General features: G+C 41.6%; 1 protein-coding gene across 2 annotated transcripts in view; it reads right to left on the reverse strand.

Annotated features, from left to right (window-relative positions):
* The window catches only part of UGGT1 (UDP-glucose glycoprotein glucosyltransferase 1), a 130,683-nt gene that overhangs the window by 100,806 nt on the left and 14,412 nt on the right, over positions 1–15,465 (reverse strand). The window contains exon 1 of one of the 2 annotated variants that reach the window (XM_020967128.2): positions 3,236–3,439. The exons of the other annotated variant lie outside the window; for it this stretch is intronic. Within the exon in view, the coding sequence (XP_020822787.2) occupies positions 3,236–3,290 (55 nt within the window). The 5' untranslated portion in view covers positions 3,291–3,439. Of the gene's footprint in view, positions 1–3,235; positions 3,440–15,465 lie in introns of those variants that run through there. 2 annotated transcript variants of the gene reach the window in all.

Raw genomic sequence — 15,465 nt, forward strand, 5'->3', positions numbered from 1 at the left:
CAGAATGAGAACAATTTATGTAGTAACATCAATATTGTAAAGATAATCACCCGTAAAAGACTTAGCTACTCTGATCAATACAATGATCCACAACAATTCCAAAGCACTCATGATGAAAAATGCTATCCACCTCCAGATAGAGAACTGATGAACTCAGTGCAGACTGAGGCATACATTTTTTTCTCTTTCTTTTTCTTTTTCTTTTTTTTCTCCAGAACATGCAGAATGCTTTTGCATGACTTTGTGTATATATATATATAAAACGGGTATTGTATTTCTTGCATTCTCAGCGGTTGGGGGAGGGTGTTTGAGGGAAGGACACTGGAACTGAAAATAAAACTGAATTTTTAAAAAGTTAAAACATACTAATAAGGAAGTTGAAAGTCCTAAGATGGTTACAACCACTGGTCTTCAAATCCTTTTAGAAAGGGTAAGAGAAGCCCAGGTTGTGCTAACTGAGAAAAACAGTAGGAGAAAATGGGGGAAACAAGTTTGGACTAAAAAGACCTAAGACATGGGCACTTATAACCTGAAGTCAAGGGGTCAAATGAGACAGACACTCCAAAGACATTTTAAAAAGGAAACTCAAGCTAGGACTTGGTGTGGTGAGAATGGGAAGGGGAACAGAAATGGGATAAACTGCTAAGAAAGGACAGGGGCTGAGATTAGGGGAAAAATATGAGGGTAGTGAAAATGGACGGCTTTTTGGAATAAAACTGTACTAGTGCTTTAAACTTGTGCCATTCTAAATGAAGAAAATAAGTCTACATATCTATAACTTACCTATTCTACACACAATTTGTACCTGAGATTCCCTGGCACTATAATAAAAATAGTCCATGTACTTTAATGAACTAAGATGGGAGAGGAGGGGCGGCAGAAATAGATGGAAAAGGTATGAATTACAGAGTAATGGTTCTCAGAAGAGAGATTTCCCCACTCTTGATTCTTCAACAAAAAGTCAATAAAAACCTGTTACAGTGGAGGAGGGATGGAAAAGGGAGGTTTCCTAAGATCACAAACGACATAAAGTAAATGCCTGGCAAAAACAAACAAAACACCTTAATTTACTAAGTTACTTTTCTCCTCCCAAAAGCTCTTGAAGTGTGGGTGGCAACAGGTGCAATATTAGAAATATAAAGCTTTCTCATCAATCAATAACTTGCAACTTGATATAACAGGACTGAGAACTCTACAATGGTATAGCCTCCTAAATGCAAAGCACTAACAAATTCTGGGCCTAGAGATCACTTTCTCTAGAATACTGGTCAATTTTTTCATCTGTAAAATGAAAGCAGTTTCTTCCCACTATTAATATACAGGGAGATACAATGAGGACAGAGATTCCTCTGGGAAGTTCCTGGACTGGGAAGTTCATTAAATACGGAATAAGAAGTCCTGAAACTGAATTCTGGCTGTGACAAAAATTATTTGCCCTGTCACCTTTTTGAACCTTAAGAAATCTTATGATCATGAATTTAGAGCTAAAAGTGACTTCAGAGGCCAGTGTTACATAAACAGCTATTTAATATTGTTAATAACCCTCTGTGGAGTGCTTTGAATTCCTTGAAAAATATAGGTATAAAAATTTAATATTACAATTATTGCAGATTTTATTTAAACAGTAGCACCAAACCATGCAAATACAACTTAGATTCATTTTATTAACTGGATTTCAACACAGATGAAGAAAGCCAAATGAAGAAAGAGAACATTATAGGGAGGGTTATTTCTTAACTCATAATTTTGGTTTTCTGAGAATAAAAATCAAAACAAAGTGTTATTTAATTGGCAGATCTGTTTTGTTGGGGAATCAGAATAAGGGGCAACAACCATTTATTAAGATGCTTTACAATTTCAATGAAAATTGAAAGTTACATGCATGGCCTTTCTACAAACATGAATGGCAACTGAAAATAAGATATTCAATTGCTGTACAAAGTGCCGTTTGTTTAGTTTAATTAACTAGTCGTAGTGCCATAGATCACTATGACAATTCTAAAGACTATTTGCAAGCAGAATGGGAAGCAGAATCACTATAACAAGATGAACTGCAGGCCTTCAAAAATTCTTAAGGAAAAGTTGACACTTTTTACAAGGCCATTCTGGGAGTGAAAATCTCCCTTTGTGTCTGTACTTAGTGAAATAATAATACGAACTTGAAATACGCAGAAAAGATATAACTTCCAAACTTGGCAAAAGATGCAAAACGCTATTAACTTTACATCTGAGCCAAAAGACAAGTCCAGATCACAGAAATGATTCTCTTTGGCAGCACAGATCGTCTCTGTCAGGTCATTGCAATATGAACATGAAACCTCATTATCCAACTAGCTAACAAACTGAGGGATTAGATTAAAGAAGCAATGTGCATCCCCAGTTTTTATTTAAAGCCTCATCATTTCCAAAGGACAGAGACCTTTTCAAGTCCAGCCCTCAAACCTCTGGAACTCACCATTAGCTTATATAAAGTTTGGTCTAAAATCAGGTAGGCAAGTGGATAGAGTGATGAACTTGGAATCAGGAAGATCTGAATTCAAACTGTGACTCAGACACTTGTCTGTGTGACACCGGGAAAGTCACTTAAACGCTCTCAGCCTCAGTTTACTCATCTGTAAAATGGGGATAATAATAATACAGGCTTGCTTATATTAAGCTTAAAGGCAACAACATATGTAAGTGCCTTGCAAACCTTAAAGTGCTATAGAAACGTTAGCTAACAGCTTTCCCCACTTTTGTACTTTTATTGTACTTTTAACAGTGGATATCAAAGCCCCTTAGAAACTGTTAACAGTTAACAACTTAATTATACAACACTTAAGTGACTCAAAACATTCCCCCCAGAAAGTTTTGCCTGGAAACCATTCCCTCCAGCCAGAACTGGATAAGAAGTAGGAAGTCATTACGAACTCCACCTCTCAGCTGAGGAAACTGAGGCACGGAGACAGTACACGCTCAAGGTGACCTAGCAAACAGGGTCCGCTGACTCCCCCACACTCCCTGCCCGCAGCCTGGGGAGCACGTGCACGCGCCAATCTCGTTCTCTTCCCCAACAAGCCGCCACCTGATGCACCCTCTGCGACGCCCATTCTACGAAGAGAATAAACTGAGGCCAGGAGCCAGGCCGCCTAAGTGGCTGGCCCGGGCCCCGGCACAGCACTGCTCGCTCCCTTCCCCTCCCCCAGCCCCATCCCCGTCTGCCTCCACATCGCCTCCCACCCGCCCTCCCAAGTACCTGTCACCCGGCGCGCAACTGCGGCACAACCGCCGCCTCCTTCCCTCCTGCTCATCCCGGAGCCGGACTCACGCTCCGCCCGCGACAACGACGGCGCTCGGGGGGGGCGGGAGCTGCTGCAGCTGCCGCTCCAGTGAGCAGCTGCCACGCTCCGCTCCGCTCCCGTCCTGGCCCGCCCCACTCTGCCCCGTCCAGAGGCACCGGCTCTTCTCGGAGGCTGGCCTGAAACACCAGCAAACAACCCGGGTCGCAGAGCACCTATACTTCCGCTTCCGCATGTCCGGAAGACTTCCGGCCATCGAGTGACAGCGCGGGGCCCGACATTGCCAGAGCGTCGCTCGGCCGCCATCTTCGATCCGGGGACGTTCACGCGGTTTATCAGCTTAGGGGCCCCCGCAGGCGGCTTCATTCTCGCCGCGGACGTGGAGGCTCTAGTTCTCCTCGCGGCTTCAATGACTTTGGCCTCCCTTCCCCCCACAAGCCTTGATGTGGGAGTCGGCTCAGGTTACAAGATTTCGCCGCGTTCTCTGGCCTGAGCCGGGCGACGGAGGGGACCAGGCTGCTGGGGTTCCGCTGGTGGAGCTCACCCCCGCCCGCGGCCTCCCCTCCGGGTCCAGCCCCTCCGGCCCACCCTGGCCCCGGCGGCTAGAGTTTCCTCAACTTTAAAATAGGGATAACAGAAGCACCCGCCTCTCAAGGTTGTTGAGGATAAAGGAAGTAAGGCGGCTTGCAAAGCATTTGTGTCAGGCACCACGCTAAGTGCAAGGAAACAGGATCCCTGCCCTCAAGGAGCTTGCTGTCTGATGGGGGAGACGACTTGCAAACGGCTATGAACAAACAAGATATGGGCGAGAAAAATTAGGGGTAGTTTGAGAAGGAAGTCACCAGGATTGCAGAAGGACTGGGAAAGGCTTCGTGCAGAAGGTGGGGCTTCAACAGAGACTTTTTAGAAGCCAGAAGGAAGAGAAGTGGGAGGGAGAAGCAAAGCATGGGGGTCAACCAGTGAAAATGCAGGGGGTCGGGAGACGACTACTTGCAATGCCCTTTGCAGAATCCTGAAGTGCTATATAAATGCTATTATTACTATTATATCAATGTGAAGGAAAGCTTCCACCCCTACCTGCCTGGATATCTGACTAGATGAAGTGGCTTGGCCAAAATTACATACACCGACAGGGCTTTGTTTTTGACTTAGGGGCTTTCTCATAGCCATTGAAGGGTGAAATAAGTATTTATCTCAGACATTTTTTATCACAGTAAGAATATATGTTTCAGCAATGATAATGGCATGTAGTCTTTTATTTTGTGAGTTGATAATTTATGAAATAGGGGCAGGGACACCTGGTTCTTTGGGTACTTGCAAGGAAAGACCATGATTAGTAGCAGAAAAGGGGCAACAATCAAACTTCTAAAATTTGTTTTTAGTTTTCAACATTCACTTTTATAAGATTTTGAGTTCCAAATTTTCCTCCCTCCTTCATCTCCCCTCTCCCCAAGGCAGCATGCAATTTAATATAGGCTATAACTTATACAATCATATTAAACATATTCCCACATTAGTCATGTTGTGAAAGAAGAATCAGAACCAAAGGGAAAAACCATATGAAAGAGAAAACAACAAGAAAGATAAAATAGTATGCTTCGATCTGCATTCAAACTCCATAGTTCTTTCTCTAGATATGAATAGCAATTTCCATCATGAGTGCTTTGGAGTTGTCTTAAATTCTTGCATTTCTGTGAAGAGCCAAGTCTGTGAAAGTCAGTCGTCCCACAATGTGTCTGTTACTGTGTACAATGTTCTCCTGGTTCTGCTCACTTCACCCAGTATCAGTTCATGTAAGTGTTACCAGGTTTTTCTGAAATCTGACTGCTCACCATTTCTTATAGAACAATAATATTGCATCACAATCATAGGCCGCAACTTGTTCAGCCATTCCCCAGCTGATGGGCATCCCCTTAATTTCCAATTCTTTGCCACCACAAAAAGAGCTGCTATAAATATCTTTGTACATGTGGGTCCCTTTCCCTCTCTTATGCTGTCTTTGGGATATAGACTTGGTAGTGGTACTGCTGGATCAAAGGGTATGCACAGTTTTATATCCCTTTGGGCATAGTTCCAAAAGCAATCATACTTTAATAAGGCACAGAGACAAGCTGCAAAAAGTAGCAAGGATGCAGAGGTGACAGTGCAGCTCAGGGACAGGAGAATGGGATTGTGAAGGCAACAGTTTGAGGAGGAGGATGGGGAGGGGGAGAAGCAGAGAATATCACTCATGTAACCATGGATTAGAGTTAGGATCACTAGGCAGCATGGATCTAATGGATATGGAAGAGTGTCAGTGGGGCAGGAGTTTGGGGTCTCATTTTTATGGGGTCTTGTGGGGGGAGGAAACAACTCCTGTCTGTGGTATTAGTTTATTAACATATCATTGTCCCAAAGTTATTGGTAAAAACTTCAAAGTTATCTTCTGAGTTATCTTTTTGGTGTTCTGTTGGTCTGGAGCTGAGCAGGTCTGGAATTTTTGTCTAGAATTTACATATCATAGGACCAGAACTTTGACAAGAAGCTCCTAGATGGTTTTCCCTGGTTTGGCACATAATACTAGGATGTGAACTTTAGTTAATATATGATAAAATTTGTAAATTATGCACCTTTGATCTTTGGAACATTTTGTACATGACTTTCAAGTTCCCCTCTGCAGTCTTATTTCCTACCAAAACTTAACTGACCAAAAGGTGAGAGGGTGCTCAGGAGGACCAGAACAAGATACGATTTTAACACATCTAACTATTAAGCAACATCAAAAGTGGCTTCTAAACATTTATTAAGATTAGTAAAATTTTGAAAAGTACTTAATTGAGTTATTACTAAGCATTGCTTATCCTCATGTTGTAGATGCTTAGTTTTAAATATTCTTGCTAATTATAATGAATGCTAGATGTCTGTTTTCATTCAGCCTGGTCCAAACCCATATTCTAGTCATGTCCTGTATCCAGTATTACCCATAGTAGATGGGGGATGCATACTGATGTATTGACCAAGATTTTTAATTGGGTCTATACCAAGAAACTTTGTTGCCCACATCAGCTTCTCAGAGCCAAGAAGAAATAAGATGCATATTGCTAGATAATTTCCTTTCTCTAAAAAGAAGTCTAGCAAGTATTTTATGATCTCCATATTATCAAAAATGTGTTCTATACATAATTGCTGGATTTTAGCTATTTGAAACGAATTTTGAAATTGTACAAACTACAGTTGGGGGCAGCTGGGTGGCACAGTGGATAGAGCACCAGACCTGGAGTCAGGAGGATGAGTTCAAATGTGGCCTCAGATACTTATTAGCTGTGTGACCCTGGGCAACTCACTTAATATCAATTGCTCAAAAAAAAAAGCAACAACCCTACAACTGGTCTTGGATTGGTGAGGTGAAAAAGGTAGGTACAAGTCCATTAGACAAAGGTGACCATGTTTTGTGTTTCTACATAATATTTTTAAGCCACCATTTTCTAGGCCCATTTACATTTCTAGTGAATTCAGGTATCATTAGGAAATTTTTTTTAAATAGATGAATAAAATAGGATTTATTTAGCACTTACTATGTTCCAAAAGCACTGGAGAGATATAAACAAAGACAATACTTATGATAGGGGGGAACAACATATATAGGGAAGTGGTGGCCTGGAAAAGCTAATTAGTTTTAGAAAGTTAGAGGGACATCACCTTCTTAGTCCTGGACAAGGATCTTTCTTAATGTAGCCTAAGATTGCATTAGCAATCTTGACTGCCTTATCATTCAGTCAGTGGATTCATAGTTAACTTGCTATCCACTAAAACTCTTATTTGTTTTGCTTTTTTTTAAGCCTGTTATCCACCTTCTCCCCTCCCCAGCTCCTCAGAGAGCCTTGGAGATCCAGACTTCAAAGGACAGAAATCAATCCAGGCTGCAATAACACCAGCATTGTAGCATTCTATATTGCTCGACCAGAGAACTGAAAAACAGAGAATGAGACAGGACATCATTTTTTGTGGGGGTGGAAGAGTTCTGTCCCCTCAAAGGCTAGTGAACCAGGAATTACTGCTGAGCATGGGAGGAGGTTCAGATACTTTGAGATCCAGTCACCAGGGAAACCACTATCAGAAGGGAAGGAGTCAGAAAGTGAGCAGTAGAGGAAAATAAGGAGAAAAAGACTGAAATTGCCAATGATCTCAGCAGGAAGAAAACTCAAAGACCTTGAGCTTAAGCAGATAAGCCAACAGGGAAGACATTAGCAACAGAAGGACATATGGGCTCCAGAGCTAGTAAATGAGTTCAGGTTCCTATGAATAAGTACTGTAAAACAAAGGAAGATGATTCAGCACTTGATGAAACAGCACTGTTTGGATTTTGGAGAGAACACAGAACACACTGTTCCTGAAAGATTTAAAAGAGGAATGATAATTCTGAGAGCAGAATTTATGCATCTCACAAAGGAAATAATTGTCAGAGTAGAAACATTTGAATCTATGATGATAAGTTTTAAAGAAACAAAAGAAAGGACAACGGATTGGGAATGCACACACCAGAAAATTCAAGAGGAAGCAGGAAAATCAGTAGAGCTCAGGATGCAACTCGGAGTGATCTGCCCTGCAAATCTGAGCTTAACTACAAATGAAGAAAGTTGGATATTCAACAATAAAGAAGCATTAGAAACATTCTGAGAAAGAAAATAGAAGAGATTATTTGCTTTTTAAATATTCTAGGCAACAGAAATGGAAGGGAGATAAACAAATGTAGCTGCCAAGGACAGCAACAGTGACGGCAAAAAGGCCAGTAAGAAACTTCTTTCTGAATGTATACAAGGAGACGGGGGTGAAGGCAGAAGTCAGGTAGAAGTAATGGTGGAGAGGTGGGCCTGGGCCTACAGAGAATCAGTATATTTTTGTGGGACAAAATTATAAAATGGAAGGATGCATCAAAGAAGAGAGGAGGAAAATAGAGGAAAGTGTATAATGTACTCGAGGGCTAGCAATGAAGAAGATATCCTTGTGGTCTCTCAGGAAAAGATCTTGCAGAGGAGTAAGTGAAGAGAAAGAAGCTTTGTTTTGGTGATGAGAGGGTGTGATAGAATAGCAATTTCCTCCCCACACACAACCCCCCCATCTTTCTTCAGCCCCAGTTTCCCCAGTGGCTTCCCTGGTGAAACTTCCTCCGCTCAAAACCTAATTATACGCAGCTAGGTGGCACAGAGGATTCAACACCAGCCCTAGAGTCAGGAGGACCAGAGTTCAAATCCGACCTCAGACCAGACACTTGACACTTACTAGCTGTGTGGCCCTGGGCAAGTCACTTAACCCCAATGCCCTCACCAAAAAAAAAAAAATTTTAATTTAAAAAAATTAATTGGCCCCAGCTTCTCTCATTCAGCATCCTGTCTCAGGGTCAATAAAAAACCCAAACCATATGGACTCAGTGCCTCTTCAGAATTGATGGGTCTCTGATACCAGGCAATTTGCCTATAACCTGATGATTTACCAAACAAATTCATTTCCACATGGATATGAGGGGGGCAGGTCTAGAAATAAAACTCCTCCTTTGTTAAAAATTTCAGTGACTCTTGAGTGCCTGATTTTGTTCCAACATCAAACCTGAAGTAAGAGAGTGCTGGCTTTAGATCCATGCCTACTACATTTGGCATAGTCTTGGCAGGTTAGGAAAAGAGATGGTCTCGTGGCTCACACTGTGGCAAGTTGGGGGAAGAGCCCTGCAAATATAGAGGAGGAGGGTAGCATGAGTTGATGGAGACACTGTCTGGCTACCTATCACTAGAGCTTTCCTAATTGTGTATCATAAGTCCTTTCTATAGAACTGGCAACAGACTCCCTCTCAGGCAGACTTAGCTTGGTGGGTACTGAAGGAGGCTGCCTGGGAAGGTAAAGAAATTGCCAAGGCCAGCATTCCCTAGGTATTGCAGATTGTAATACATAAACTGGATTGTCAACATAGTCTTTTTTCCTTTTTTTTTTTTTAGGCTATTGGGGTTAAGTGACTTGCCCAGGATCACACAGCTAGTAAGTGTCAAGTGTTTTGTCTAAGTCCAAATTTGAACTCAGGTCCTCCTGACTTCAGGGCTGGTGTTCTATCCACCATGCCGCCTAGCTACCCCAACATAATCTAAAAGTAAACAGGGCCATAAAAATAAAGCCAGCCCATTCAGCAGCTAGAGACAGAGCCTTGGGCTTTCTGGGATCTCATAGTGAAAGCCAAAAGGTAGCTAGTTGAACTGATGGTTGCCCAAATGAAGAGCTCTCTCCTGATGGGCATAGAACCCACCCTATGGTCTCTGACCCAGAGGCTTCCTTTCCTGATGAGATAGGAAACATGAGACTAATGGGTTTGCCTGCTTCAAATCTCTACCCACTTCAATCCATTCTCTATTCAGCCACTTAAAGTGATTTTCCTAAAACACTGGTCCAATCATGTCACATACACACCTTTCCCCCCATAAACTCCAGTGCCTTCCTATTGCTTCTAGCATCAAATACTAAATCCTATGTTTGGCACCCAAAGTCCCTTATAACCTAGCCTCCTACCTTTCCAGTCTTCTTACACCTTATTTTCCTGACCAGTACTCTGCTTCTGCCATTCTCTCTGGGTGTCCTGCACACCTGGAATATTCTCTCTCCTCCACTCTAACTACTGACCTCTCTGGCTTTCTTTGAGTCCCAACCAAAATCCAAAGGGTATATCTTTTCAAGAGGCTGTAACACTTTTATTTTTTTTTCTTGATTATTTATTTATTTTTAGTTTTCAACATTCACTTCTATGAGATTTTGAGTTTTAAATTTTCTCCCCCTCTCACTCCTCTCCACCCCCGCCAAGACAGCATGCAATCTGGTATAGGCTTTACTTATACGTTCATATTAAGCATATTTTCCCATTAGTCATGATGTAAAGAACAATTAGAACTAATGGGAGGAACTACAAGAATGAAGCAATAAAACAGAACAACAAAGGAAAAGGAGAGCAAATAGTATGCTTCCATCTGCATTCAGATTTCATATTTCTTTCTCTGGGTGTGGATAGCAATTTCCATCACAAGTCTTTTGAAGATGTCTTAGATCCTTGTATTGCTGTGAAGAGCCAAGTCTATCTGTCAGTCATCCTACAACATGGCTGTTACTGTGTATAATGTTCTCCTAGTTCTGCTCATTTCACTCTGCATTAGTTCATGTAAGTCTTTCCAGGTTTCTTTGATGTCTGCCTGCTCATCATTTCTGATAGCACAGTAGTATTCCATTCCACTCATATACTACAACTTGTTCAGCCATTCCCCAATTGATGGGCATCCCCTCAATTTCGAAGTCTTTGCCACCACAAAAAGAGCTGCTATAAATATTTCTGTACTTGTGGGTCCTTTTCCCATTTGTATGATCTCTTTGGTATATAGCCCTAGGAGTACTATTGCTGGGTCAAAGGGTATGCACATTTTTATAGCCCTATGGGCATAGTTCCAAATTGCTTTCCAAAATGGTTGGATCATTTCACAACTCCACCAACAATGCATTAGTGTTCCAATTTTCTCACATCTTCTCCAACATTTATCATTTTCCTGTTTTGTCATGTTGGCCAATCTGATAGGTGTGATGTGGTACCTCAGAGTTGTTTTGATTTGCATTTTTCTAATCAATAGTGATTTGGAACATTTTTTCATATGACTATAGATAGCTTTAGTTTCTTTCTCTGAGAACTCCCTGTTCACATCCTTTGACTGTTTATCAGTTGGGGAATGATATATTCTTATAAATTTGATTTAATTCTCTAAATATTTTAGAAATGAGGCCTTTATCAGAGACACTGTAAAAACTATTTCCCAGTTTTCTACTTTCCTCCTAATCTTGGATGCATTGGCTTTGTGCAAAACCTTTTCAATTTAATGTAATCAAAATGATACATTTTGCATTTCATAATGTTCTCTATCTCTTATTTGGTGGCTCTAACACTTTTAATTCATTCTGTAAAAGGAAGCAAAGAGTTTCCACAGGCTGTGGAAGTTTGAAGTGCAAAGCCTTTTAGCCCTGACATCCTCTGCAAGGGAGGGGGTGAAGTGTCTAAAGGAAAAGTGTATGACAGCAAAAGTGTATATGACACTGGAAATTCTTGCAACACAACTGTCAACCCTGAAAATAAATTACCAAAGAACCACAGAGGTTATAGGCAAGAAGCCTTCTTTATTCTGTTGGAGGAGGGAAACTAGACACATGTGCTAGGATCTGCTCTAGAACTAAGGAAACCCCAAGGCAGCAAACTAAGCTTTGATACATATAGTTGTGGTTAAACAGAGAACCAAGCAGTGAGGAATGGCAACAATGAGGCAAGTTTGCGTAGTGACAAAAAGTCTATTCATAGCAGGACTTCATGACCAGAATGTGGTTCCTAAAGGTGCTTGTCAGAGTTCAGGGACCACCTGGGACTGGTTTGATCCAATTCTATAGTTTAGCTGCAGCAGAGTTCATCTAGAGGGAGAGCACAAAGGACTGTTGTTATGCCAAGCTCAGGGGCATAGCTTGCTTGCTGGGCCTTAGTCCTGGAAAACAAGGTATCTTCTAATAGTAAGAAAAGAGAGGAGTGAAAAGAGAGGTGTGGTCTTGGCATGAGGGACCTGATACAGCCTATGTAGTTTACACTATGTAATATCAGGTCTCTAAAGGGGTGAAAGATATTTCTTCTCTAGTGATGGGGATGAAGAAAAGCTGGAGTACTTAGTTGTACAAGATCCCCTTCCAACAACCCTGTGTTATGTGTCAGAAAGGCACATGGTACCCAGCAGCTTAGTTATCAGACTTATTTCTACAGCTGTTACTGATATTATCAATGTTGTAGACCAGTTAGCCCAGGCCCAGGGTGAGAGGGCATAGGGCTGTCACCTTGCCAGTGTTTTTTTCTTTATTTTGTAGCTAAAACTAGTCAGGAACAGTTTGCTTTCACCTGAGAAGGAATCCAATATACCTTCACCATCATTCTACAGGGCTACCTGAACTCTTCTTACTGCCACATTATAGTAGGCATTATGGTGAAGGTGTCTGAAAGAAGCCTCCTTTCTTGAAGGCATTGGCATATACCACTGTATTGATGACATAATGTTGACAAGGATGAGGCCACAGTGGCAGAAGCCCTAGATCATATAGTGACCCTTATGAAAGAAAAGGGATGGAAAATCAATCCTAAGAAAATCCAGGGTCCAGCTCTCTCAATCAAGTATTGGGGAATAAAGTAGGTGAGGAAAGGGCAGAGTATTCCAGGCACAGTTGGGAATAAGCTACTGACACTTGCTTTCCCTCAATCTGAGAAAGAAGCCCAGAGACTTACTGGACTCTATCTAGATTTTGGAAAACCTACATTCCCTTCCTGGATATTCTGATAACCTTGATCTATGAAGTCACTCACAGTTAGTGTCTTTCAAGTAGGACCCAAAACAGGCTACAGTGGAAGACGTAAAGTAGGATGTCTAGCAATCTCTCCCCTTGAACTCTCCAAAAGAACTGTTTCTGGAGATCTCTGTCTATAAAAACCAGGCAAAGTGTAGCCTTTGGCAAGGTGCCAAGATGTGACCAGAGTAAGCCACTGCCAGGAGTCTGGAGCTCCAAGTTCCTCAGAGTAGCTACTCACTATACTGCTTTTGAAAAGCAGTTGCATGGGGCAGCTAGGTGGCGCGGTGAATAGAGCACCAGCCCTGAAGGCAGGAGTACCTGAGTTCAAATCTTGTCTCAGACCAAACACTTGACACTTACTAGCTGTGTGACCCTGGGCAAGTCACTTAACCCAACTGCCTTAAAAAAAAAACAAGAAAAGAAAAGCAATTGCTTGTGTCTTATTGGGCCCTAGATGCTTCTGAAAAGATAACACTAGGTCATACAATCACCCTTTGTCATACAATCAACCTATTATAGGTTGGGTAATGAAAGTTGGTTCCTCTAAGAAGATGGTTAGAGCACAGGAGGCTTCTATTACAAAATTGAAATTGTACATTAGAAATCATGCTTGCCTGAGTCCCTTTGGTGTTAATATTCTTCGCAAACAGGTGGTGATTATGCCAGTCCAGACTCTGGAACTGTTGAGGTCTAGAGGTTTAGGGGTACTGGGACCCCAAAATCTTGACAGGCAGGTCCTGGACAAAAGAATTCGACCCAAGCCTTCTTTCAGCCAAAGACAAGGTTTATTAAAGACGAGCCATATAGGCCACAGTCTTAAGAAATCTAACCATCTCTGACACTTGGGCGGGCATAAGGAAGTCTCATCCCTTAAATGGTGGCCAGGATGGATCTTATATACAGAAAGACTATGGGAGGGATCTAAGAGTGGTCAAGTAGTTTGGGGTGACGGGGGTGAGGGGGGGCTGGGAGAAGGGGTATCTTGATGAGAGTGGCCAGTTGTCTTGATGGGAGTGGCCAGTAAGCTGGGGTGACTAGAAGAGGAGTTTAGGGAGGATCTGGAAGCTGGGGTGACTGGGGGAGGGTCCTAAGAGAATCCAGATGGGGGTGTCTGGGAGGTTGAATGAGCTATCCGGGAATAGACAATGGAGGACTAGGCTTAATTAGGGTAACAAAGAATTGGGAGATTGGGCCTAGGCAATAAGGAAAATCCACTTGATAGGAACAAGAATAACCTCAGGAGACTGCTAGACTTCTTTGACCAGGTAAAAGGTTCTAGGGAGGGGGGTTTTTGGGGGCCCATCTTGGGCCCATACCCCATCAGAACCTTGTCTCCTCCAAAGGCCAAATGGACTCCAGATTGTAAGGGGCAGGCTCCTAAGATATGCTGTTTTGCCTGGTTTTGCAATGATTCCATCTGCTACAAAGGGAGGTGTGCATAACAGCCACTAATCTGGTTAACAGGAGATACCTGAAGAAGGAAATGTACTCATAAATTCTTCCAGTTGGCTGAGCTGTAGCCTACAGGGCTCCAAGAAGACCTGTTAAGAATGGACTGTGTTAATGTGCATACCCTTTGATCCAGCAATAGCACTTCTAGGGCTATAACCCAAAGAGATCAAACAAGTGGGAAAAGGACCCACATGTACAAAAATATTCATAGCAGTTCTTTTTGTGGTGGCAAAGAATTGGAAATTGAGAGGATGCCCATCAATTGGGGAATGGCTGAGCAAGTTGTGGTATATGAATGTAATGGAATAGTATTGTGCTATATAACAAATGATGAACAGGCTGACTTCAGAAAAACCTGGAAAGACTTATATGATCTGATGCTGAGTCTTCACTCAGCAGAACTGAGAGGACTTTGTACACAATAACAGCCACATTATGCGATGACTAATATTGTTAAACTGAACCCTTCTCAGCATTACAAGGATCTAAGACATCTCCAGAGACCTCGGGATGGAAAATGCTGTCCACATCCAAAGAAAGAACTATGGAAGTCAAATCACTATCACTTATTTTTACCTTCTGTTGAGTTTTGTTTCATCTTTCTGATGGTTCTTCCTATTGGTTTTAATTTTTACTTACAACTCCACTAATATGAAAATATGTTTAATAGGAACATAAATGTAAAGCCTATGTCAGATTGTGCACTGTCACGGGGAGAGTGGCTGGGAAGAAGGGGGAGAAAAATTTTCAACTCAAAAGCATATGGAAGTGATTGTTGATAAATCAAAATAAATTAATTTAATTTAATTAAAAAAAAGAAAATAAAGGATAAACAACATAAAAAAAAGAATGGACTGTGTTAAACAAAGCCAATGTACCAAGATTAGAAGGAAAGTAGAAAATTAGGAAAGATTTTTTACAACCAGTCTGTCTGATAAAGACCTCATTTCTAAAATATATAGAGAATTAAGTCAAATTGATAAGAATACAAGTCATTCCCCAATTGATAAATGGTCAAAGGATATGAACAGGGAGTTCTCAGATGAAGAAATTAAAGCCATCTATAGTCATATGATGAAAAAAATGCTCTAAATCACTATTGATTAGAGAAATGCAAATCAAAACAACTCTCAGATACCATGTCACACTTATGAGATTGGCCAACATGACAAAACAGGAAAATGATAAATGTTGGAGAAGATGTGAGAAAATTGGAACACTAATGCATTGTTGGTGGAGTTGTGAAATGATCCAACCATTTTGGAGAGCAATTTGGAACTATGCCCAAAGGGCTATGAAAATGTGCATACCCTTTGACCCAGCAATAGTACTTCTAGGGCTATATCCCAAAGAGATCATACAAATGGGA

This window comes from Phascolarctos cinereus, unplaced genomic scaffold (genome assembly GCF_003287225.1).
Source record: "Phascolarctos cinereus isolate Bilbo 61053 unplaced genomic scaffold, phaCin_HiC Scaffold_726;HRSCAF=1367, whole genome shotgun sequence".
Lineage (NCBI taxonomy): Eukaryota > Metazoa > Chordata > Mammalia > Diprotodontia > Phascolarctidae > Phascolarctos > Phascolarctos cinereus.